At 39.7% G+C, this 27575-nt stretch overlaps 1 protein-coding gene across 1 annotated transcript in view; it reads right to left on the reverse strand.

The window, feature by feature from the left end:
* The window catches only part of Dgkk (diacylglycerol kinase kappa), a 132697-nt gene extending 107165 nt beyond the window's left edge, over window positions 1-25532 (reverse strand). Inside the window, exon 1 of the mRNA XM_047537008.1 lies at window positions 24930-25532. Within this exon, the coding sequence (XP_047392964.1) occupies window positions 24930-25532 (603 nt within the window). The remainder of the gene's footprint in view (window positions 1-24929) is intronic.
* Window positions 25533-27575: the final 2043 nt, after the last annotated feature.

A 27575-nucleotide genomic window follows, 5' to 3' on the forward strand; every position in this document is an offset into this window, starting at 1 on the left:
ATTGGTCCTCTTTTATAATTCTTTTGTATCCCTTTCCCATTCTTTTTTTTTTAATTTTGATTCATTGTACACAAATGGGGTACAACTTCCTTTCCTCTGGTTGTACACAAAATAGAGTCATACCATTTGTGCAATCATACATATACATAGGATAATGATGTTTGTCTCATTCTATAATTTTTCCTTCCTCCCACCCACTCCTGATCCCTCATTTTCTTTGATACAATCCATCCTTCGTCCATTCTTGCTTCCCCCCCAACCCAGCATTATGTATCAGCATCCACTTATCAGAGAAATCATTTGGCCTTTGGTTTTTTGGGATTGTTTTTTTTTTCACTTAGCATGATATTCTCCAACTCCATCCATTTACCTGCAAATGCCTAATTTTATTCTTCTTTATGGCTGAATAATATTCCATTGTGTATATATACCACAGTTTCTTTATCATTCATCTACTGAAGGGCATCTAGGTAGGTTTCACAATCTAGCTATTGTGAATTGAGCTGCTATAAATATTGATGTAGCTGTGTCACTATAATATGCTGATTTTAAGTCCTTTGGGTATAGGCTAAGGTGTGGGATAGCCGGGTCAAATGGTAGTAGCATTACAAGTTTTCTAAGGAAACTCCACACTACTTTCCACAGTGGTTGCACCAATTTGCAATCCCACCAGCAATGTATGAGTGTACCTCTCTCCACACATCCTCACGAACACCTATTGTTTGTATTCTTGATCATAGACATTCTTATTGGGATGAGATGACATCTTAGGGTAGTTTTGATTTGCATTTCTCTTATTACTAGAGATGTTGAACATTTTTGCATATATCTGTTGATTGCTTGTAGATCTTCTGTGAAGTGTCTGCTCATTTCCTTAGCCCATTTATTGATTGGGTTATTTGTATTCTTAGTGTAAAGTTTTTTGAGTTCTTTATAGATTCTGGAGATTAGTACTCTATCTGAACTATGTGTGGCAAGAACTACAGAATACTAAAAAAAGAAATTAAAGAAAACCTTAGAAGATCTCCCATGTTCTTGCATAGGTAGAATTAATATTGTCAAAATGGCCATACTAACAAAAGTGGTATACAGATTCAATGCAATTCCAATTAAAATCCCAATGACATACCTCATAGAAATAGAGAAAGCAATCATGAAATTCATTCAGAAGAATAGGGACCCAGAATAGCTAAAGCAATCCTTAGCAGGAAGAGCGAAGCAGGTGATATAACAATATCAGAACTTCAACTATACTACAGAGCAATAGTAACAAAAACAGTATGGTATTGGCACCAAAATAGACCAATGGTACAGAATAGAGGACACAGAGACAAACCCACATAAATAGTTATCTCATACTATACAAAGGTGCCAAAAACATACAATGGAGAAAAGATAGCCTCTTCAACAAATGATGCTGAAAAACTGGAAATCCATATGCAACAGAATGAAATTAAATCCCTATCTCTCACCCTGCACAAAACTAAACTCAAAGTGGATCAAGGACCTAGGAATTAGACCAGAGACCCTGCACCTAATAGAAGATAAAGTAGGGCCAATCTTCATCATGTTGGCTTAGGATCAGACTTCCTTAACGTGACTCCCAAAGCACAAGAAATAAAAGCAGGAATCAATAATTGGGATTGATTAAAACAAAAAAGCTTTTTCTCAGCAAAGGAAACAGTCAACAATGTGAAGAGAGAGCCTACAAAGTGGGAGAAAATCTTTGCTACGCATACCTCTTTTATAATTCTATAGCATTACTCTCTATACACCTACTGTAAGTAAACCATATCTTTCTTTGCATTGTTATGTACCCATCTCCTGTATATGTTTTGTCTTCCAAATTAGATTGCAGGCTTCATATCTATTTTGTTCTTCCCATACTAACTAGTAAAGTGTTGGGGATCTATAATGGACTGTCAGTTCACACTTTCAAGCCTTGGTTAGTTTATTCCCTGATTATTCTATATGGTCTTTGTTTCTTCCACCATCTGCAGATATTTAAAGAGCTAACTATTCAATTGTTACTTAAAAGACAAAATTTACTGGGTAGGACAAATTCATTTGAAGAAAATCTCTATTTTCCCTCAACCTTTTTCAGAGCAAATCTTATAATGCCCTAAGTATATCTTGGCTTGCTCACTTTGGAGATATTTTAATATCTCTTTCTGTCTATCTACCATAATATCTGGGTTTTGTTGTTGTTGTTTGTTTGTTTGGTACTGAGTGTTGGCTCCAAGTGTGCTTTACCACTGAGTTACATTCCCAGACCTTTTTTATTTTTAATTTTGAGACACAGTCTCGCACTAAGTTGCTTAGGGCCTGGCCAAGTTGCTGAAGATTTCATCACACTTGTGATCCTCCAGCCTCAGCCTTTCAGAGCCACTGGGATTATAAACCTGCACCACTGTGCCTGGCTGATTTTTTGTTAAGCACTTACTATGTGTGAAGAAGTTTAAACTAGAATCTTTGCCATAGAAAACAATATATTATCATTATTTTAACATAAGTGAAGTGTTCTCATGCTCTTCCTATTGATAACTGAATAACGATTTACCTTCTTTACTGCTTTCTCAGAACACAGTATATTCCTGGGCTTATGAATGAGAACTTGCATTATGTCCATTGACAACACATTAACAATATTCCCTTTCCTTTCAAAATCATTCAGAGAATCTAAAGAGAAAATAATTAGAGGATAGAAAATTTATTGAAAAAATTACTTAGTATCAACTCTTTAAAATAAAATTTCTTTTAAAAATGTTATTAGTGCATTTATAGTTATATAGAATAGTGGAGTTCATTTTGACATATGCATAAATATGTATAACATAGTTTGTTTCATTCCAGTCCCCCATTACTTCCCTTTTTCCTCTACTTCTCCCTCCCCTGGCCCTCTTCCTCTACTTTATTGGTCTTATATTTATTTATTTATTTAAATTGGTGCGATATTGTTATATATAAAAGTTGAATGTATTATGATACACTCATACATGCACATAGAATAATTTGATTGATAAAATCAAATTTCCTTAAAAATTACTTATTCTCTTCCTTCCTCCCTCCTTCTTCATACTTCAACCTCCGGTCCAATTTTTTCCCTGTCCATTTTCCTAAACTTATTTACCCACATTCACCTCCTTTCCTTCATCCGATTCTACTGATTTAGTTTCATTGTTTTCAATACAGTTGGGAGCACACAGACTTTTTCCACCCTGCCTAACTTTCATGGAAAAATATGTGTCCCTTTAATGTCTAAGTCCTAGGCTCTCACTAATCACTGTCTCAAGCTCCAGCTTCACCAACACCTCCAACTGAAATTCTTGAAAACTGAACTGACGATCATCTTCCTCTAACTACTATGTAAGCCTGCTTTTTATCGTGTGTTCTCCATGATTTTTGATGTACTAAAAGGTCTACCCATGTCAGTCTCTGTGGGAGTCTCAGAGCATTTTCCTTTCTACCTGTTCTAAGACTTTGCTTAAGATATTCATTCCCTCTGCCTCATGGGTCTGTTTTCTTGTGCCCTTCCATCAAAGTCCTACTGAATCTTCAGACACAGTTCAGATCTCCGCTCCTTCTTACAACCTTCCAAGACTAAATGGCTTCCATCTGTACATAACAGAGGTCTTTGTCACTAGTGAGCCCTTAGTAAAAATTTATTAAGTTATATTCACACAGGAGCTTGTAAACTGTAGGGAACTCACTGCCTGTGGGAGTGAGACAGGCTGAAAATAGAATAAAATAGGAGAACTGCACAAGAAGTTGATACCAGAGCAAATAGCCAGAGCTTCTTCCTCCTTCATATGCACCTCTTCATATGTGCCTTTCTCTCTCTCTCTCTTCTCTTTCTAAACTTTGTTTTGTGATTCTACAATTGGGCAACATTTTACCCATAAAATAGATTTAAATGTTCCCCTAAATCACTATTTATTAGTGTGAATATGCATGTTTAACAGTCAGGGTGTTCAGCAATTGGAATATGTATACTTGGGTGCATTCCTGGGAGTGAACTTAGCAGTGGGTACTGGTGTCTGTATGTCTGCCTATGTTTGGGTCCCTTCAATCCTGGTTCAAATCCTTATTACAGGTTTCTGTTTTTAAATGATTCTTGGATTAAATACAATATGGAATTGAATAGGCACTTTTGGAGATTAGTTATGAGCATATAATTTATTTTCTTCTAAGGTATTGCTAAGGAAATTACTGTATTTAAATGTAAGGAATTAATAGTAGGGTCACCCACAAGACACCTTTGAGCACATCAGGAAAAGATACCTTTTCCTAAAGATACTTTACTTTCATTTGTCAGAAAATTGTCAAAACATATTTATTTTGTTAGAACTAGGCACTTGATTGTTAGAAAATTGTTAGAATAAATGCATACATCTGTGATGTCTGTGATATGAAAACTGTTCCCATGGACGCGGATCTTCTTATAGTATGCAACCTGCAAAACTTTATGTGGTGCTCCTGCCCTGCAAACTATTCTAGAAAGGGTAGAAGTTTTTAACTCATATTTTTAAAATTTTAGTTGTCAATGCACCTTTATTTTATTATGTGGTGCTGAGAATTGAACCCAGTGCTTCACACATGCTAGGAAAGTGCTCTACTACTGAGCCACAACCCCAGCCCCTTTATCTCATTTAAGAAAACAATTTTTCCTTCTCATTTGAAATAAGATAGCTGTTAGGGATCTCTGCAGTCTGAAAAAAGACTCTGCATTCTCTTTCCTGACCAGGCCATTTTCCAGCTCAGGGTGCTAATCTGACCAGAGACATTGGTGAAACAAGTTAAGGCTTTTCTTGTAATTAGTGGAAAGCTATTTTGGATACAACTTGGACTACTAAAGGAACATCAAAGCTTAGCTGTTGCTTCTCAGTCCTTCCGAAAAAGGGAAAGCCTGGAGTAGTCCTACTGACACCTACCTCCAAATTCAAGTGACAGCTATAAGAGAAATTTGACACCAAGGTAATGACTCAAGAGCTTTTCAATTAAAATGAAGAGAATACCATAAATAGATTAAATTTTGATTAACAGTTAAGATTAGTAAAAAGGGTACCAAATGGTACCTAGTTACTTGTTTGAATCTAGTCTTTATATAGTAGACTTAATATAATATTCTTTAGTTTGGTTATGCTTGAATACTTTAATAAATTAAATACACTATAATAAATTAAATAGATTTTAATAAATTAAATAGATTATAATAAATTTGCATTTTGCTATTGTTAAGAACTGATTAGATAACTCTGTTCTCATTTTTATCAAAATTAACTATGATTGAAGGCTAGTAACTTAAGACCACATGATCAAGTGCATAAATTGTTCCTGTGAGAGATAGAAAAATCTACTGTTATTTGGGAAGATCTGAGACAGCCCTGTCAACCATCACCTCCTGGTTAGGCACCTGAATTGCTATGTCCATTTTTGACAGATAAATATATTAAAATTTACCTGCATATTTAAACATAGGAAGAATTGACAGCAAATATCTTGGCACATGTACGAATGATACTAAGACAAGCTGGCATTTGTTTGTTTCTTATTTTTGAAATAAGTTTTTAAAATCTAATTTCTCTGATAAATGTCTGAGGTGATGGATAAGTCAAATACCCTGATCTGATCCTTATATGCATTGTACACATGTATTAAATTATCAAACTATATTGCATAAATATGTATAATTATCATGAGTCACTTAAAGATGAAAGAATAAAATCTATATTTCATCAGCCTTTATAACATTCTTTTATGTTAGTTACACCAGCATTTATTGAGTGGCAAGCAGTATGCTAGGCCCTAAGGGTCTTCTTGTTCTTACAATCTAATGGGATACCTGATCTGGTGATTTCAGTATATGGTAAATAAGCAGCAGAGGTTTACATAAGGTACTCCAGGAGCCCAGAGGAAGGGGGATGCAGCCTAGATGGGATACCAGTGAAAGCTTTCAGGAGGAGACTGCTGATCTGAATCTTTGGCAAATTATTGGCTTCATTTCAGAGACACAAAAGCTAAGTCATGGAAAGATTAAGCAAGTTACTCCATATTGGATAATGATCTAAAGTGGAATCAAGTTAGACCAAAGAGAAGTGACTCCCAATCTAAGAAAGAGTCCAAACTCTTGAACTTCTGGCTACAAGTTACTATGGAACAAGGGTTTATTTGAGAAAGTTCCATACTGATGTGCTTCACCGACACATGCATTAGAATACTGGAAAAATGCAGGCACACCAAAATAACCCAAGCTTGCAGCCTTCTAGGACAGCTAATTAACACCTATACCACAATCCTGGCAACCTTTAGTTCTTCATTTTGTGGTTGCAGCAGCTTGCTACAGGAAGATGTATTGCATAAAAATGAGGCATCGGCTCAAACTTCCTCAGATACCAACTTTAAGAGGGCTGAGTCATTCAAATCATTCCCTAAAGTCCTTCAACCACCCAAAGCAGCAAAACAAAAGTACTGCTAATTAAATGTGTAATTAGGGTTTATTATAACTAGCACATATTAGTTTTAGGTCTCATTCATCACTGCTTTGAGATGGCTTTGTTCTGTTTTTATTTGTTCTTAATCGTCCTATTTTATACACATTTAATTTTGTAAGATACTTCATGTTCTTTCTGGATTCAGGCAGAGTGTAAATTCTAAATAAATAATAAACAATACATTCAATTTGTGTACAATTGGCTCTTTTATGTGCTCCATGTACAGTTTATGGTGTACTGGGGCCACTTAGAAAATCAATGTGTATGGTACATTTTTGCCCATTTTATAGGACTTGGAACAATTTTGCTGCCTTAAATGTTTTCAGAAGCTTAAGAGTTATAGTTTAGTTTTTACTGGGTATTTTTAGTTATATCTACAGTTTACTATGTGTGGTGTCCTTGCTCAGGAACACAATCGCCAATAATAATGTTCCTACAAGTAAAGACAGTGCTGAGACAACCCACTTTATGAGATAGTTTTAACACTCTGGGGTTGGGGGAGGGGAAAGAAAATCTCAGGAAGAACCATATTTCCAAGACAATACTATCTAATTTCTGGAATATTATATGTCACTTTTTAAATTCTGACTTACTTCTCTTCCCTGTCCAATTTGCTTCCATATCACCAACTTCCTTGCTAAGGAGCCAATAATAAATAGGGTATGCAAACTCACTCTCTTATTAGCCTAAAATAAATAATTGGGGTGGTAGTTCAGTGACAAACCCATTTTAGCATGGAAAATGACTAATGAAACACAACTTCTTTTATATTAATGTGACTTGTTTTATGTTAAATATTGGGTTTTCTTTCATGATTTCATTGAAGAAAACATAAGATTATATTACTAGGGGCTAGGGATGTGTCTCAGTGGTAAAGCACTTTCCTAGCATGTGTGAGGCACTGGGTTCGATTCTCAGCACCACAAAAAGTGAATAAATAAATTAAATAGAAAAAAGTAACCTTAAAAAATAAAAATTAAAAATTAAAAAGATTCTATTACTAAAACGGTTGAAAAAACATTGGACTAGCTCTTTACCAAAGGCCCTTTCCAGAAACATTCTATGGTTCTATACTACTGAGGATAAAAGGTTTCATTGAATTCCCATCATGGTTTATTATTTTGACTATGGAAAGCACTGGGATATAAAATTTAAAACAATAATGGAGAAAGTAGACCAGATTTCCAAAAGTGGAATGTGGGTCAAAGAAGGCCTGAAAAAGTGGAAAAAGAACAAGATAATATAATTATTTTCTCCCATTTTTAGCTTTTATAGGTAAAATTGGTATACAAAGAAACTGAGAGATTATTTTAAAATTATATGTCCCATCTGCCCACCCTGCATTTCAGTCATCTTCTACTAATCTATAGTCCTCTGATGGTTGTATGTCATCACATGATACCCCAAATTTTGCCAGTTGTCTTCAAAGTTTCAGTGGTATTTACCCCATAAAATTTGTTTTCCACAGTATTTCAATCTATACCCTATGATTCAATCAAAGTAGTCATTTAAATAACTTCATATTCCAGAGCTTCATTCTTCGACCCCCAAGTCTGGCCTCTTCTGCCCAATTCAGTCATAACTTGCTGCTACTAATACTTTTTATGACACTGATTAAATTAAATACTGATTTTTCTCTATAGGTGTAAGGAGGCTGTGTCATTCTCACTTATCCCAAATAAACTCTTCATTTTTTTCCCCCTAAGCTTCTTATAGCAAAGTGAATCTAGTATCAGGAAATTCCTCATAGCTGAAACTGATACATCCTTGAAAATTTGTTAAATAGTGAATTTTGGAAACTGGGAATCTTTATTCCACTATTTGAGTTTGAAAAACAATAATGCAATCCTATTCCATCTAAAATCCCAGACCAATTTCATCCAAACATTCTCAAATACCCATGCAATGATCCTCCAAATATGCATCATATTAAATAGCATTTAAACCATTAATTGTTTAATTATTAAAAACTTAAAGAACTAATTATCAGATTTATTTGCATGAAGTTCATTATTTTTATTTTATTATATTGAATGCAAAGGACCACCACCCCTGCCTGCAAACTTCCAGTCTAGAAATGTCTATCTTTGTTTTCCATCATTGGAAGAAAAAATGTAGGAATTCTTTAAAAGTTTAGTGCTGATGAGGGATGCTAGAAAGGCAAAGTAAGGCTTTTCGAGGAACTTCTAGAAAGAGGACTTACTAGTGAGAACCAATATAAGAAACTCATGAAGAAAGCCACTGAGTGCTTTTATCCCATGTGAAACCAAAGTGAATTCACTCCACACCCACCCCCAAAAGCCTGGTGATCTTATCACCAAGTTGAGTAAATTTAAGCAGAAGAGACAATAGCAATGTCATAGTTATCATTTTAATTAGTCTTAAAAGTCAAGCTGAATATTTTGTTGTTAGAGGTGAAGGATAGAAAGGAGAACGATATCCAAAATTTGGGGTAAGAAAAAAGTTAGGTTTTACTCAAGCCTGTCAGGAGTGAAACTGTAACAGTATACATTAGTTGAGGTTAGAGTGAAGAGCACAAATTTGTTAATTTTTTGAAAGCAAGAATCTTGTTTTGTAGCTTCGTCGACTTTGCTCTTTACTGTTTATGCTTACCTGTTTTAATAAAGCAAGACCACATTTTCCTTTATACTGCAAGGAACATGTACAGTAACATACATAAACCATGAAACAGCATGTGAAAGGTACATAATAAATGTAAATGACACTAATCAAAGGAAATTAACAATTAAGATCATTATAAAATAGGCTCAGAGACTACTGTTAGGGTTCACAGACTGGTGCTCTGAAACTGAATGAAGCCTGCTTCAGGAGAGTGAGGACTCAACTGACAGAGCCCAGAGTTAATGAAAATTTTCCTGGAGTTTCAATTCTCTCTATTCATAGCCAATCCACAAATTTTGCTCAGCAGGTACTTTTCATATCCTGCCTCAAAGCTGCAAAATCCCAGAAGAGAAAAGGTAGAGACATTAGTTGCAGGAGAATGCAAATGAATGAACACCCAGGATTAGGAATATCGTTAGGACCCCCACTGCTATTCTTGGAGGCAGGGTCCAGGCTCAGTTCCCAGGCCAACTGTCTCTTGTTTCAGAAGAATTCTGTAAATTTCTGGGCCAGGGGAGCATCATGCCTCTCTCAGAATCCCACAGTATTGATTAGGAGTCTCCAGTCCCTGGCTCTTTGCTTGAGGGAAATGAGGTGGGAATCCCTGTCCTCAGGGGCCAATATCTCTTTTACAGGCTCTTTAAAGCAAGAGGCTTAAACAGTAAATGCCTATAATGCTTTGAAAGATAAAAATCTCTAAGTGCTACAGATGGTTGAAGATTCTGATCTTACTCAATAATGCATTACACTTGCCTTTTAAATTACCGATTCAACCTTGGTTGGATTGTATACAGTTTATTAACTCTCAATGAGAGCTGGATGGATTGAATATTCTATCTCCTTATAATTTGTCAATAATGTCCTCACACTTAAGGATTTCCCTTATCAGTCCAAAGTACCCAGCTGAGCATGAAACTGTGTATTAGAAATACAGTCACCAATGGTATTTTTGCTTATGGTTAAAAGTGACCCAAGAGGTCAGGTGTAGTGATGTACGCCTGTAATCCTAGTGGCTCAGGAGGCTGAGGCAGAAAGATTGCAAGTTCAAAGCCAGCCTCCACAACTTAGCAAGGCCCTCAGCAACTTAGGAGCACCCTGTCTCAAAATTTAAAAACAGGAGGGGGCCACTGGGAATGTGGCTCAGTGGGAGTGCCTCTGGGTTCAATCCCTGGTAACTCCCCAAGAAAAAGTGACCAAGAGTGTCTCAGAAATTTACATTTTCCTTTTGGGAATTTAACAGTGGAAAGATGGTGGATTTTGTTCTGGACAAATGAAATCTGGATATTCAAGAAAGCACAGTAAGTGAAAATGAAATCAAACTGCTATTTTATATGGGAATATCCACAACAATTATGTTTTCACAGAGTGTATTATTACCTTGTTGCTTTGCACATCAAATACATGCCTGCACAGTTACATTTTAAACACATGTTTATCAATCAGATTGTAACAGTGGTCCATGTCACCTTTGGAATACAGCTCTGAGACTTACTTCTAAAAGGGTCATGTTTTCCTTTTCCTCTTCTTCCTCTTCCCTTCCCTAACCTGGGGGTAGAGAACAAGACTACCTTGTGTTAGTTATCTGTGCTCCACAGGAAGGAGATGTTTGCCAGAGGATCTAGGAAGTGAGTATCTCCCAAATTAACAAGTGAATCCTAACACACCATCAGGGTGCCCTGGGACCCCTGTCAGGGCACACCTGGAATGTGCCTTTGAAGAGCTCCTTTAAAGTCCCCCTGTTCCTCCTTATGGGCAGAATCATAGCCTCTAGGACAGGAGTTCCCTGTGTTCCTCCCTTGCTAGCAAAGCATTGAAACAACTCTTTCCTTTTTCTCAAAACCATTTCCTCATTATTAAATTGGCATTAATTGGCATTGGGGACAAGGACTGAGCTTTCCGTTACAAATTTGTCACCCCAGATGGGACCCAAGAGCAACCCCCCCTCTGGCTTTCTTGGGTAGGCTTGGTACTCCAAGCAATCCCACTTCCATGCTGAGGATGTAAGGCATGCTTATTGATAGCGGACTACTGAAAAGTTAGGAGATGGGTGAGTGTGCCTGGCATTGAACCAGAGGAGCTATTCCTATAAGTAAAGGGAGGGACTGAGGAACTCCCAGCAGCTGCCAAAGCCCCCTTTGCTTCGGGGAACTCCTGCCTTCCTTACCTGCACTGTAAGGACTGCTCCACCTTGGTCTACTTTGAGAAAAAGGAAACTCAATGATTTAAAGTCCCGACACCTTGGCAAATTGGTACACTCCCCCAGTGTGCACACCGAGATCCTTGATTCTACACTTCTGGTTCCTCTTTGTGGAATCGTCTGGTCCCCTCATGGGCACCTCTTGTGCAGAAGTCACGGTTAAGTGGGAGTTGGGAACTTGTGGACATTTTCCCCTATCTGGTCTGTCTGTTTTAAAGGTTCCTGTCTTTCCACCATGGTTTGGGGATCCTCTCTGTTTGTCTGTCTTTATGTTTTTTTTTTTTTTTTTGTATCCGTTTCCATCTCTTTGAGACATGAGCAATACTGTGTTGATCCTATAGATTATTTCTTGCAAAAGATCTTGGCTGAATGGTCCACATATAGATATAAACCTGTGTAAGAAAAAGATGATGTTTTACTGTTACAATCTGGTTTTTGAATGTTTTTCTGAATTATTGTACAATCTTGCAGTTGGGAGTTGGTCTGTTAGAAATAAAATAGTGAAAGATTCTGTATGTACAGGCATGTAGGCAATTACATAATAAAGAGTCTTAGCAGTCAAAAATTAAGTTGGATGCCAAAAGGTGCTGCCTCTAATGTGTGAGTACAGCAGTACACCAACAGAGGATTGAAAAAAATTGATTTTTTAAATCCTTTCAACCCAGTACTGACAGTCTGAGCACCACTTTTCAGCCTGGCCCCAGGCAACTGCAATTCATCTTGCTGTGGGTCAGGAATACCAGTCTTTGGATAAAGAAAAAAAAATCCCAAGAAAGCTGCCTGGTGTATAGTGAAATGGGCAAAGAGGACCTCACCTCTACCCTGCTTTCCAGCCACTCTTTGCCCATGGGAATAAAATTGAATTTTGAGAACAGGGCTCAGTCCCCTGTTTGAACTCCCTTCTGGAGACAAATGAAATCTATATGGGCTGTAGGCCTCACTGATTTTCTTTCTGGGTTCTTGCCTCATGGATTCAAAGAATGAAATTCATGGATGGTCACAGAGGACAAAAATAAAAGAAATAAAATTAGACTTGAATGAGAGGAAAAAAGATGAAACTCCCCATGATGTGAGGGGGAAACTGGTGGAAAACTTTTCCACTTGAGTATACTAGTTCAGGTTCTTAGGCTTCTGGATAAAGGCGTTGGTCAGATTTCATGTGGAAGAGACATTAAAAGTATTGGGGCTAATTGTTGGAATCTATGGTGTACAGATGTTGTTAGCTTGGCCCATTACTTTCTATTTGGCTGTGTGCTTTTAGTCCTTAAGTCTGAATTTTTTGTAACCTCCATTTGGGTCCACCCCCATTTCCATTTTCCCAGTCACTCTGGGACAAAGGAGTGGACTGAAATGCTTAACCTCACAGGGCTGCCTTCACATTTGAAAAAGCTTTATCTGGGATCCATTACACTCACTCTCTAACTAGCCTATCTTAATGGGGGTGGAAAATGAAATCTGCCAGTCACACGGAATGGGGCAATGGGTTACAGTACTATTAAATTATAACGTGGGAGACAAAATAGTCTCCCCTTTTAAGATCTGATGGGATGCAGGCAGCCCTGCCTGTTGCCCACATAATCTAAAATATGAGGACATCCCCAAGTCCCCATGAATACAAGCACCTGTGTCTTGGCCCTGCTGATTTCTGTGGAGAGAGGTCTCTAACTATCTCTGTATGGTCAATGTGGCCTTCATTATACAGAGTGCCCTAGATACATAGGTATATAAAGAGAGAATCTCTGGGTACAATTGATAGTGGGGAACTCACTTAAAGGTGATGGCATTATGATGATGATAAGGGAGACTGGTCAAAGAACAATACCCTATACTCCAACCCTTTGAGTGCAAACTGCAAGGAAACAAGATTTAAGGCACAGTTTTTTAAATATGCCAGACTGTCTGATCCCTATCCTGGGATAACATTTGTTGTGTAAATTAAACATACAAATAACATGCTCACCCAAAAAGTAACAACTTGATTTGCAAGTGCCTTCCAGGAAAAGAAAACTTGTTCTGCTGGAGGTCTCCTGGAAGTAAGTAAAGTCTTTAGTCAAAGGGACCCTGAAAAAAAGTGATCAACGTTATCTTAACCAAGATTTTGTTTTAGAGGAAAATAACTTATCCCAGGGGCTGGGGAGAATAACCCCTTAAGAAAGAGGCATTCATTATCTTCTGAACAGTTGTTTAAAATGTGAGTTGAGTCAGCTTTGCCAGATATCCTACTCTGCCTGTTTAAAAACAAAAATCCAAAAAAAACAAAACAAAAAAACCCTCACACTGATGAGTACCAATTAGTGCAACACTTGAAAACTATAAAATATTAAAGTGTGATGTCCATTGCTTTTAGGATTTTTTTTTGTCAGAGAAACAGATGACTTAAGATCTTGACCAGGCTTGATGTTCATGAATAATCTTAATATATGTGAATAGAGATATGTTTAAGCCTTATTTAAATGTTCTATAAAAGTTTATAAAATGAAAGTTCATATAGGTTTAACCAATAAGTGCTATCTTTTATACATTGCATCTGGCATAAAAGGGTCATAATGCCATTTTGAAAAACCGGCTTATAGCTATCTGCTTTAACTAAGCCTAGTTCTGATCATTAACACTGTTGCCTAAATGTTTAAGAGATTTAAAGCTATCCTTGATTTTTTTCTAGTCCTGCTGAACTTTGCAAGCCTGTAAATTATCTGTGGATTCTGAATTCTACTGTGAAAATTAAAACTAGTTAATATAAGGTAATGTATGATGCTGTGTAATGGTGATGCTAACTATTAATTCCTTGTATATTAAGTATGCTCATGTTTTTCTAGTATACAAATTTTAAAATATAAAGCTTGGAAGAGCACTTTACCAAGCTGGCATTCTCCAAACTAAAGTTATCTAAAATGGTAATTTTAAACTTATAGAAATAATAATTTTAATTGGAGATATATTTATATCATTTAATGTTCTGTAACTGGACCTGTTATCAATAAGATGTATGTAAAATTTTATGTTACTTTTTACACTGGGGTAGAAATTTAAATGTATTTTTAACAGATAATGAGAGTGTGATCTGTATAAAGGTGGATATAGTAAAACATGAAAACATTTTGCCACTTTCCCACAAAAAAAGGGTTAAAAACTCTCTCAGATTTTCTTTGATTCATGTTTCAGGTGTAATGTTGTATTGTTATTTGTGAAGCACCACCTTACCTGAGATCAAGCTCTGCCTCCCATCTTAGTCTATGTTAGAATGGATCCAAAATAGGCTAGACTTCAGCTCATTTAAGTTGTGTTCAAAAGATTGATTTTTGTTGTAAAGATTACTGTGATCTCAAAATAAACAGGAAATATAACTAAGTAAGGTTTGGGGTTATAAACATTATGTTTCTTGGATCATAGCAATTATAAACTCTAAATATGTCTTTGCTGCTCTTAATTTCATTTTATATTTTCCTTGTAAAATTTAACTGTTATCTGTTAGTGCCTTATAGAAGTGTAACTTCTAATACAACAATCTGAGTTAATTTGAGATATAGGCCATCATCCACAGAAGACAGACAGAATGTAAGGTAAACTTTCAGGACTAATACTAACCCCAATAAAATAGAATTGATAAATAACTGTAAAGTTATAAACATTAAAGTTAAAACTCAGTTTTCTTAATTTAAGACTGGTGAAACTGGTCTGCTTTGTGTTTAAAATGAAAAACGTGGATTCCAAAGTCGAGGAAGTAAAAGGACCAAGGAAAAAACAGCCAGCATTATGGCCCTTACCCTCTAAGGTCAGCCAGGTTCAAGAGAACAACAAGACTCCTGTCTGAGTCCTACAACTCTGGTGAGTCACCCAATCTGCTAATCAGGGAGATTGAGTGGACCCTAGAGAACAGGAAGGCAACCAGTGTATGTTCTGCAAAGAGGAGGGTCAAAGGAGACAGAAGTCTCAGAAATTTACATTTTCCTTTTGGGAATTTAACAGTGGAAAGATGGTGGATTTTGTTCTGGATCTGATTCTCCAAGGCCAACGCAAAAGCTACCTGGACAAATGAAATCTGGATATCTGAGAAAGCACAGTAAGTGAAAATGAAATCAAACTGCTATTTTATATGGGAATATCCACAACAATTGTGTTTTCACAGAGTGTATTATTACCTTGTTGCTTTGCACATCAAATACATGCCTGCACAGTTACATTTTAAACACATGTTTATCAATCAGATTGTAACAGTGGTCCATGTCACCTTTGGAATACAGCTCTGAGACTTATTTCTAAAAGGGTCATGTTTTCCTTTTCCTCTTCTTCCTCTTCCCTTCCCTAACCTGGGGGTAGAGAACAAGACTACCTTGTGTTAGTTATCTGTGCTCCACAGGAAGGAGATGTCTGCCAGAGGATCTAGGAAGTGAGTATCTCCCAAATTAACAAGTGAATCCTAACACACCATCAGGGTGCCCTGGGACCCCTGTCAGGGCACACCTGGAATGTGCCTTTGAAGAGCTCCTTTAAAGTCCCCCTGTTCCTCCTTATGGGCAGAATCATAGCCTCTAGGACAGGAGTTCCCTGTGTTCCTCCCTTGCTAGCAAAGCAATGAAACAACTCTTTCCTTTTTCTCAAAACCATTTCCTCATTATTAAATTGGCATTAATTGGCATTGGGGACAAGGACTGAACTTTTGGTTACAAGAACATATAGGAGTTTGACTAAATAAACATTAAAGTATAATTTATGTGTTTCCTAAAAACAATATAGAACAATGAATATGATCTAATAATTAAGTTTGTGGTTGGGGGAGATGACTGGAGCAGGGGGAAGGCTGAGACACCGTTCTATATTCCCTGACATCTTACCATATAGTCTAAAAGCATGTGTTCAGAGAAAATAAATGGATAAATATATGAAGATATTAACAGTGATTATCTCTTAGTGGTCGGGTGGTAGAAGATTTTTATTTACTTTTTGAAAATTTCCTTGATTTTCCACATTCTCCGAAATTAGCACAACTTCTTTTATTACACTGGATTTTTGAGAAAAGATACGTTGAGAGAACTGGATGTTAACAGTGAATATTTCAGCAAAGCATCTGATAAAACAAATAATCACCATCGGTATCTTTGTTTTTGTAATTGAGTCTCTCATCTATCAGTTTTGCTTGAAGTAAATCTCAATTATGCAATTCTGTTTACCATGAACTCTGGTGCTTTGCACAATGCTAAGTACAAAGAAGACATAGCAAATACTCAATTTAGTTTTTCGTGTGTGTGTGTGTGTGTGTGTGTGTGTGTGTGTGTATACCCACGTGTGTGTCTGTGATACTGGAGATTGTGCCCAGGGACTCTCTACCAGTGAGCTACCTCCCCAGGCCTTTTAAATTTTTTTCTTCTGGAGTAGGTTCTCACTAAGTTGCCCAGGCTCACCTTGAATTTGGAATCCTCCTGCCTCAGATTCTGGGGTATCTGGGAGTAGAGGTGTATGCTACCATACCCTGCTCAATTTATTTTATTTTATTTTATTTTTGGTACCAGGGTGCCTAACCACTGAGCAACATCTCCATCCTTTTTTGTATATGATTTAAGACAGGGTCTCACTAAATTGCTGAGACTGACTTTGAACTCATGATCCTCCTGCCTCAGCCCCCTGAGCTCCTGGGATTATATGCATGCATCAATTTAATTTTTTAAGAAATAAATGAATTTAAAAATGTGGAAAACATTGAGTCTTATTCTCTGCCTATAAATATGATTTGCAGATCTTATGCATTTGTGAAAACCAAGTTTTTTACCACCCTACAAGAATGTTAATTGAAGCCAGCACATCTTGTGACAACCACTGTAAGATAGTATATCACCCCCTTGACAGAATTGGCTAAGGGTCCTTGCCTGCTAGATAAAGGCATGTATCTCATGGAGAGTTAATAGCAAGAGTCACTGTTTTAGAGTTTACTATTCACTCTGTAATACTAGAATTAGTATTAGAAGAAACAATGATGCAGCTAATCCCAAAATCATTTGTTTGGTTTGGGAAAGAGGTCTATGGCTTTTCCCCAACAGGTTTGCCTTCCCAATTCTTTTTTCTTTGGACAGGCTTTGCCTTACTGAGTGCTTACCTTGCCTACTTATGGGAAAGGTAACTGGAAATGGGCTGAGGCAGAGGGAATTCAACCTGGGATTATATATGCATCTCCCTTCAGCCTTCCATGCTCAAATTGAAATTCACTGGCACCATTTAAGAGGGATATTTATTACCTTTTCTTTGTATAATAATTCTGAGTCTGTGGAGGGACTGGGTCAAGAGGATGCTTTTTTTAGAAGATAGTTTTTTTCCCCTCTCTTTGTTTTGAAAAACCTCCTTAGGGCAATAAAGTTCAACAGTGTTATGGCCAACTTGACTTGGGGTAAGAGGGTCCCAATTATATTAAAATGTTTTTTTCTTCTGGGTGTAGACAGAAATAAGACCATTGATTTTAATGAAGTTTAAGGTATTCCCTGTTGGGATAGAAGGATGTTTATTAAAAAAATTTGTGGGGATAAGAATCTTTGCTTTAGATAGGGTTGAGTGAACACCTATTTTTAGGTTTGGAGAATTTCCATTAAAAATAAGTTTGTGAAGAGGTGCTACAAGGGTCACCAGTATTAGTGAAGTTGGGGAACTTTCCCTAGGAGTATTTTTCTTTTTCTTTTTTTAAAAATAAATAATTTATTTGGAAGATATTAAATTGAGGACATCTCTCCTTGAAAATATTTCTTTTTATTTCCTTTAAAAAATAAACAGTGAAGATTGGAAGATAAAAAAAAATTCCCTCCAGTTGGGTGAATCCCTGCCCCCCGACCTTGAGGAAGCTATAGAAGGAGGTTTTGTGGTGTTTCCTCCTTATTGTGGGGTGGGGTGGGTTGATTATTAGAAATAACATGCATTGTCTTCAAGAAGGTGTGGATGCATCTTTCCTGAGAATTTCTTCCTTTTAATTTTTAAGGAAGTATCTCTTCATTTATTTATATTTGCAGTTCTGGGGATGGAACGAAGGACCTCCCACATGTGAGCTGTACCTCTGAGCCCAACCCCCAACCCTCTTTATTTTCTTTTTTCTGTCTTTACCTTCCTCCTTCCCCATCTCCTTCACTACACACTCTGCTCTTCTCCCCCTCACCCATCTTTCTGTCCCTCTTGCCTCTTTGTTGTCTTTCCCTGTTTCATCTTCTCTCCCCTTCTCTCCCCATCTACTTCCTTCTGTTCTCTCCCTCTCTCCTTCCACCTCTCTCTCCCTCCCTTTCTCTCTCCACTCCCTCCTCACCTCCTCTCTTTGTCTCTCTCTCTCACCCTCTTCTTCCTTTCTTCATCTCTATCCTTCTTTCACTCACTCATTTTGTTTTCAGAAAAATATTCCAGGAGCCAAGCACAGTGGCACATGCCTGTAATCCCAGTAGCTCAGGAGACTGAGTCAGGAGGATGGCAAGTTCAAAGCCAGCCTCAGCAACTTAGTGAGGTGCTAAGCTATTCAGTGAGACCCTGTCTCTAAATAAAATACAAAATAGGGCTGGGGATGTGGCTCAGTGGTCGAATGCCCTGAGCTCAATTCCCAGTAAATGACCCCCCCCCAAAAAAAAAGAAAGAAAAATATTACAGGAATTTGGTGAGATTCCCTTAAAAAGGGAAAATTTAAAACCCTATTCATATTCTTCCTTTTTTCCCCCTCTAATTCTAAATGTATTTACCTATTTTGAGGAAAAATAAGGGAAGGGAGTTTTGTTGAGGCTGGGGATGCTTTTCCTTAAGTGGATGTTCTTGGCTTTGTTTCCATTTCTCTCCTACGTTTTCTATTTCTCTTCCAATTTTAAAAATAATCCTATATTAAGGATAAAGCTTTTGGGTTTGTGTGAATTTGGGTCAGCTCTAATTAAAAGGATTTTCTTTATTTGCTCTTCTTTAAAAATTCACATTTATTTACATTGTGTTTTGGCAGAAAAGTTCATGGATGTTTGTGAGGCTAAAGCACTTCTCTTCAAGAAGATTTTGTTTTTATTTTATTAATAATATCCCCTCCACCAACACATACCTCTTTCCATTATTAATTTTCTTTTGTATCTTAAAACACTGTACTTTGAGAATAAGGCTCATGTGCTTTGGTCATATGGGAGTTGTATTTCTTTTGTTTCTTTATTCCCTTTTTTGGAGTTAAGAATTCAGGATATTTGGTAAGATCAGGGACCCTGTATTTTAATATTTTAATTTTTAATTAAAATGCATCTATAGGGACACAAAAAGTACATTTCATTGGCTAATGATTTTGAGAGTATCTGCCCTTAAATAGATTTCCTTTTTAAATTATTTGACTTCGAAATATTAAAAATTGGGGCAGGTGAGAACAATGGTTATTTTCTTTGGTGAGGTTGGAGGCACTGTCCTTATGAGGATCTTTCTTTTATTTTCCTTTTTACATTCTTTTTTCAATCTCTTTGAGGAAATATAATAGATTCATTATCTTGAGGTTAGGGAATAGACTTGTTTACTTATCTTTTATTTTATGCAGTTCACATGCCATAAAATTCATCATTTTAATGTGTACAATTCTGTGGGTTGTAGTGTATTCACAAAGTTGTGCAACCATCAGTGTTATCTAATTCTAGAATATTTTAATATCCCAATGGAAGACTTGTACCCCTAAGCCATCACCCGCTCTTCCACTTCCATACCTTCCTAGTCCCTGGGAACCAATCATCCCCTTTCTCTCTTTAAGGATTTGTTTGTTTTTGACATCTCGTTGAATTGGAAGAAATAATGTTAGGAAACTTTGATGATGTTGGTGGGCCTCCTTGTTAGAAGAATTTTTTTGTCCCTATAATTTTCACCAGGAATTAGGCATAGGCTGTGCAATGCAAATAGAGTTTGCCAATTTCATGAATTTTTGAAGATTAGAAATACTGTTTAATATATTTATTTCTATTTTCATAATTTTTATTTGGGGGGATAGAAACTTCATTGGCTTTGTTGTGGGTGAGGAATTCTTTCCTTTAGAATTCTTTCCTTCCTTATCTTTCTTTTAATAATTTTTGGAGGAGAGATAAGTTTCATTATCTGCAGTGACTGTCCCTTTCTTTTCCTTATATAAATTCATATTTTTTTTTCTTTTGAGAATAAGGTTTATTTGCTTTGTAGCATCTCCCTCTAGGAATGACTGCATTCTTTCTTTTTTAATTCTTAAAACATTTTTTCCACTGAGGGATTATAGTTAGCAGGCATTGTAAAGGCTGAACACCCTATCCTTTAGGAGGATTTCTATTTATTTCATTTTCAAAAAAAGGTCTTTTTGTGGGTAATAGGATCAAGGGCTTGTACTTCTTCTCTTTCCTTGAGAGGCTCCTGTTCTATGCTGGCCCCCTCTGGGAGCATGGGAAGTGGAACAGCAATCACTGCTTTGGAAAAAAATCAGAGCTAATGAAATGTCAGCTAAAAGACCTTGCTTAGACAAATGAGGATCTTGTGTGTCACAGAAAGCCTTATATTGTATATTCCAGAAATATCCACAATACATATATTAACCATTATATCCTATTTGCTGTCAAGTTTTATCTTTCCCCTCTGCCATCCTGCTGACTTCCTCGGGGGAATAAAAGGGTTAATAATGCAGAGGAAAGCATTCTGTACACAGTAAAGTGCCATACTAGCAGAATAGATTAAATAATCCTTATTACAATGTCCCTGAATGGTTTCCTGACCTCTATGGAGTTTTATCCTTTCCTGGGAGGCACTTTGGGTATAGGCTCAACCTTTCCTTTTGGGCCACAGATCTGCAGAAGTCCAAATCATAGATTTTTTAAACACCTAAGAAGAATTCCTTGGAAAGGAAAGACCCACTGACCAAACGCCTCATTATCTTTTCTCAAACATCCTGCAGCAAATGCTCAGGAGCTCTCAGAATATACCAAATAAGTCAGATGGTATCATCAAACGCTTGTAAAGAGGGGGAAATGAACCTAAGAAGAACGAAAGTGATTTTGTTCTGATTTCAACAGGTTAAACATCAAAATCTATATTCCAAAAATTGTTCACAGTCACTGCAGATATTCTGTTCTCTTAGGAAAAAAAATATTACCCCTGAAACCAACAACATCATCATTAGTCTGCTGTTGCTGGAACTGTATGGGATAAGGACACTTTACAGCCATTTTTTAAAAGTTAGTAATTTGATTCTTAATTATGGTTCCAATGTCCATTCCGAAAATGGAAAGATTGACTGCATTTCATTAAGAGCTATATATTCCAGGCTATTTAAATAAGTATTTACTTCTCACTCTGAAACCAAAGAGAATGCATTTTTATTCATTCACAGCAGTAGCCTCTGTGTTGCTAGAAATGGAATTGATAGGTTTCAAACTTCAGCAACTATTTATTCAGAAAAAACTGGATGGGCTGCATGGATCAGGTACTGAGAAAGGCAGTACCTACTTCTGGGAAGCTCACAAATAGGCAAGATAATAAAATATTAGGATAAGAATTGACAGACATAATATAAATAAATGCTTACTATTTTACAAGGAAACGTGTGTCCAAAATACCATTTTGTAGGTGAGAAATGTTCTGTTCTGATTTTGGAGTAGTACTTTGTAGACATTAGAATGGATATACAGACCCCCTTCCTCCTTGAATAAAGCCACAAAAGTGTATTTCTCCCCAGATTTTCATTGACTGCTGGTATGGTATGATTATAATTTCATGGCTGGTCAAAATCCAGTGAATAAAAATATAAACTGTCTTTCTTCAAAGCATAGCAGAGGGGAGAAAAATATGATCCACTTCATATAAGCCCCCCATACCACCAAGAGAATACAGAATTGTTAAAGAACCAATTCAAACATCCTTACTTACACTTGTGGCCAACAGGAGGGAGATCATGGCTCATTTCCTGGGAATCAAAACATTTTAGAAAAGAAGGAATAGGCAGGTTTGGTTCACATACTGCATAACCCTGATAGCTATTTGGAAAGAAAACAGGAGCCCCCCTTTCTTAGTCACTGTCCACAAGCTTGGTACAGAATTCCAAACAGCAGGTCCCAAAATCCCCAAAGAAAACAGATGACAGGCTGGAAGATGTTGTATTTTTACTGCAGTACCAGTCAGTGAAATTAGATGGAAGAAGCTTGCATTTGTGTTCTAACACTTGGCTTTGTTCATTTCATCCTTTGAATTATTACACTAGCTTCATGATAATTATGTGGATTTTATTGTATGAAATTTTGTTTTTTTCCTCGATATATTTGTGTGTGTGTGTGTGTGTGTGTGTGTGTGTGTGCACGTGCGCCCGTGCGCGGTTGTTTTCTCCCTCATTTTCCTCAAGGAGGCAGTGTTCAAGAACAATACCACTCCAGCTAAGATGGCAACCTGTTTACCTTGAATGTTAAGATGCAAGCCAGCTGGTTGCAGTTGCTACTTGATTGAAGAGAATGCAGCAGAGAATAGTCCTATCACTGAAGCTCGGATATTCTCAACTGCTCAGAGAGCAATTACAGAGCAACATGGAGGGTATTGCAGAAGAGTTCTGCTCCTAGCAATCTGAGCATATAAATAGATCTTTTGCATTCTTCAAAATCCTCCAGAGTCATTGATTATTTAATCTACATGGCTGTCTTGATGGATGGTCAGGCAAAATAAAACCCCTGGGATCCTGTCTCCTTCCAGTGCTGCCAAGTGTCTGTGGGACAGTGGTCCAGCATGTGTGAATGAACAGTATGTACAGAAAGCTAACCTGATACCCTTGCCTGGATCCTGGTGGTAGGAAGCCTCAAAGTATCTCCTACCAGTTTGACAGGATGATTTTCATTCAGGATTGAGGAGAGAGTTGGAGGGTGGAGGTACTCTGGGCCTCCAGTCAGTTTTCCAGAGGCCCAACAATATTAGCTGGCCATCTTGGTAATTAAGTCACCATGTGTCAGTTTCTTAGTCAGGTTTCCAAAATTTGACTTAAGATGGCCACTGATCAGGTGATTCCTGCTGGTCTCCCTCCCACCAGATTCATGTAAACTCTTCCAAAGAGACAAGAACAAGCCTCAGGGTTAGGGTGACCCACCATGGCTAGCTGACCCACCCTTCCCTTTATTGAGATCTCAGCAGGGAAGGGAAGGTATCTGCAGGAAGGGGAAGAATCCACCCCCTTGTGAGAGTGGGAGTATTAGATTAAAAAAAAGTCTGAGTCCCCTATCAATCTATTGTATTCATTTATTTTTTAAACCTCTGCACTTTTTGTCTTCTTTGAAACTTTTCGCTTTAGACTTCCTATTTTTCAGTCATTTATCACTGCAGATATTTAGCAAACTCAAGCCTCCCTACTAATAACTCAGGAAGCAACCAGCGCTTCCATTTCATGGTGCCAATCTCTGTTCCCGCCTCCGCCCCCGCATTTTACATTCTACAAGTGTGCGGTCCACAGCGGAAGGGTTCTGGAGCCTTGTCCTTCTGCCCTGCCAAACAGCAGGACTGACTGGCATTGTTGGTGTGTTGTTCATTTGCTTGTCTCTGTGTTTTCCCAGGGTAAGCTATATTGAAGCGTACGTAAGCATTACTGTGATTTTTCACTGATTTGTGGAACGAAGTTTGGAGGAAAGATAGAGTAGGGGGAGTACAGAGAAAGAAAGAAAGACAGACTCTCACTGAAAAGTAGACAGATGAGGTTTCAGGGATCCACGATAAATACCAAAAAACCTTCCTCCCTCCTCCCGTTTGGGCGGGTGCCCGAGGACCCTCGACGCATTTTTTTACTGCCTAACTGCAACGTTTTAGAAGGCGTCTCTGTAGACTGGTAGAGATGAGTGTTCCCATTCACATGCTCTCAAATCCCAACTCTTATTTCTTGTCTCTAAACCAGGACTCCTGAACCATTCCAACTGGCCTGGTGTGGGATGCCAGTTGCGGGCTTGTGACGCGGCACATCATTGTATCACTGTTTGCGACTACCTGCTGGGAAATCCTGCAGACAGATGGAATGGTGGCTTCGACACACGCATGCTCTCCCCTTCCTCCTAGCGAACCCTGCCCTTCCCCTGCAGTGCGCGTGGGCGCCGCCCATCCCCTCATCCCCCACAAGGAGTATCAGTGCCCTGCAGCCGGCCAGGCGCCAAGCCCCTCCCTGGACCTTCGCCAGTTGCGACCCAGCCTAGGCGCCCCTCCTCAGTGGCAGGGAGGGGGGCAAGTAGGCGGCAGCTCTGCAGCTTGGGCCTCTGCGGCAGTGACCATGGCTAAGAAGTGTGTCCCACCGCCCCCATTCAATCTCATCCGCTATGTACCCGGGGCCAGTCCAAAACACTTCAGGTCCCTTGCGCTCCCTGAAGGCATCTTCCCCCTCTTTTTCCAGACAGGCGCTTATTACACTCTCTCTTCTCCCTATGAGGAAAACTGCTCCGACTCCCACCCCTAATGTCACCTCCATTCCTAGCCCCCCAAAACCCACTCTTGCTTCCCACATGTTGCTTCCCGCCTCCTAATCGCTTCCCACTCCTTCGGGCTCCCCTATTCCTGCATCTTTCCGAGAATCTTGATCAGTGGATGCCAGCCAAATGGGATGCAAGGGATACCAGGAGTCCCTTAAGCTCAATAACCATCTGACTTCGCCTTGCTTCTTTCCTCCAACCAGGGGGTCTTTTTCTTACCTTTATTCTGGACCACGTCACTGGGATTCGGGGTGACGGCAATGGCGAAGTCTTTAGATCCCTCTCTCGGGGGACCACCGGACACTGCAGTAGACATGGTGCTGGACTCGGTTTCGGACAGGACTCTGGAGCCAGCTCAGGGCAAAACTCTGGGTCCGGCACTGGGTCAGGTTCTGGGGCCGGCTCTGGGGTCGGCTCTGTGACTGGTTCTGGAGTTGGCTCTGGGGCCAACTTTGGAGCAGGATCTGGGACCGGCTCTGGGGCAGGTTCTGGGGTCAGCTCTGTTACCAGTTCTGGGACCGGCTCTGGGGCCGACTCTGGGGCTGGTTCTGGGGTCGTTTCAGTGTCTAGTTCTGTAGCTGGTTCTGGGGTCGCCTCGGGACAGGGACCTGGAGGAGGCTCTACACCGGACTCTGGTGCCGGTTCCGGTGAAGGCTCGGGAAACGGTGGAGGAGCCGGCGGCGGTGGAGCTGGCGGTGGAGGAGCCGGCGGCGGAGCGGGCGGTGGCGGAGGCCACGGCGGTGGAGGCTCTGGAGACTCCAGGAGCTGCTCTCCATCCTGAGGCAGGGCAATGCCCTGGGCCGCAGCAGCTTCGTGGTCCATGGCTGCACACCGCTTCAGGTCCAGGCAGCCTGAGCCCTTGAGCTTAGAGGGCTAAAGAGCTCTCCGGCGCCCCGCCCACTCCGGTCCGACATCCCCTTGCGGGGTGCCAAACTTTCCCCCGCCGCGCTTCATGGCTGGCTCCGCTCTGAGGTCTAACCCAGGGGCGCTCAGCGTCTCCTTGTACTGGAACACGCCCCTCGGTGTGCGCACACCTCTTCGTAAGCAGCCACGGGCCAGATGGGCGGGAAACAGAGGGGCTTGCGAACGCGGACTGGGCAGAGCGCTTGATGACCTCCTAGCGACGCGCGCTGGAGAGGAGGGGGGAGGCATAAAGGGGAGGGGGAGTGGAGCAGGCTTCGAGCGGAGGATTTGGAGCCCGGCCGCGTTTAACTCTTTAGTGACACGAATGAAGGGAAAAAGGAAAAAAAAAAAAAAAAAAAAAAAAAAAAAACAGGCGAAGTTGAGGGTCTATGTAATCCCCCTAACCACTCAGTCGTGAGCTGCTGCTCATAGCAGCTTCCATTCTGTGACTGCTCTCTCACCTCAGCAGCAGGTGAGCCTAGCCTGGGACCAACCTCTTGCCCCATCTTCAAGCCTCGGTGGGCAAGTAATCCTTTTTATCTAACCCGGGAAAAGAAATTAACCCGTATGGGGGGTTGGTGTGTGGGTGCACGAGGGGCAGGGGAAGGGTGGTACATCTCCTTTGGATTGAAGTAAAAATTTTCCCCCCAACCTTGCCTCAGGTTTTGCATTTCTGTGCTTTGCCAGATCCGAGCGGTTTGCCTTTGGGTACAGGGTTTGGGCTGCTTCGGGAAAGGAGTGTGATGAGGGAGGATTGGAGCCCTGGTTTCCGCAGCCTGCAGCCCCGAGAGCAAGGCGAGAGTGCCCTGGCAGTCGCAGCTGGGCTACGCGCTTGGGCGCTGAGGGTGCCCTGATCTCCGCAGCTATCAGGGCAAGTCTGGTTCGGCTTTGCCGTAGGAGACAGCCTTTTGCTTTTAGCTGGACTTTCCAAGGATCGGCAGGACTTTTTACCGAACTTGTTAATGTTTGTGCGTGTGTGTCTTGAGCTGGGAAAAATTCACTGCAACACCCACACCTTTTTCACCTCCTGAAGCACTCTGACATTAGGGATGGGAGATTTTATTGCGAAAAGAACGACGGGTCGCTGCAGCAGCACCCTTCCCACCACATCAGGAGACTTGAGAAGCTCTCTTGGTTAGTCACGTACGCATACATACAAACCATGGTCTTAGTCAGACCTAGACTTTAGACGCCAATATGCTGCCAATTGCAATTAAAATTTGAGAAGACTTCCCATCAAGCCACTGTTGGGTGGGGGTGGGGTGGGGGAGGAATACCTGTAAACCTAATTTGAAATATGACAAGTGAATTTATCTCCCCCACACATAATGCTGCAGTTGTGTATGGCAGCCCTCCATCTGCAGTCCCTCCTCTCTATCTCCTCCCAGACCATATCCCTCACTAGTCCCTCTTCGTTTGCCAACTGACATTGACCCGCCCAGAATTTTCTAGAACCTGCATCATTTTTCTCTTCCGTACACCACATCCCAGCAGTAAATAATACCAGAGAACAGTCTCACCTAACCCCCTCCAAAGACCAGAATCTCTGATGAAATCTGCATTTCCCTGATCCTTGTTGCAGCATGGCAACCTATGCCCACCCTTCCAGAGATGTGTTTCATTGCTCGGCAGCTACTAAGCCTAGTGCAGTGACAATCTCTAACCTCTGAGGATGGAGAAGCCCGGGGTAGGTGAGCCCTAGAGTCTCTCAGGCGGCAGGCCTCCCAGTAAATCGACCCTAGTGTCCACCATCTTCACCCTCCTTGTGCTTTTTCTCCTCTCTCCTCCCCCACACTCAAACAAACAACCAAGGTGCCTTTAACCCTAAGAGTTCAGAGCTGAAACCTACAGGTGCCAGATCCCATCAGCTAATAAGCCCTGGCTTGGAGCTCATTTCTCAGGCTTTCACACCTTGGTGAAATCCCTGTCCTTAGAAGGAGCCAAAAACCCACATTTAAATAT

This window comes from Sciurus carolinensis, chromosome X, assembly GCF_902686445.1.
Source record: "Sciurus carolinensis chromosome X, mSciCar1.2, whole genome shotgun sequence".
In the NCBI taxonomy this organism is placed as follows: domain Eukaryota; kingdom Metazoa; phylum Chordata; class Mammalia; order Rodentia; family Sciuridae; genus Sciurus; species Sciurus carolinensis.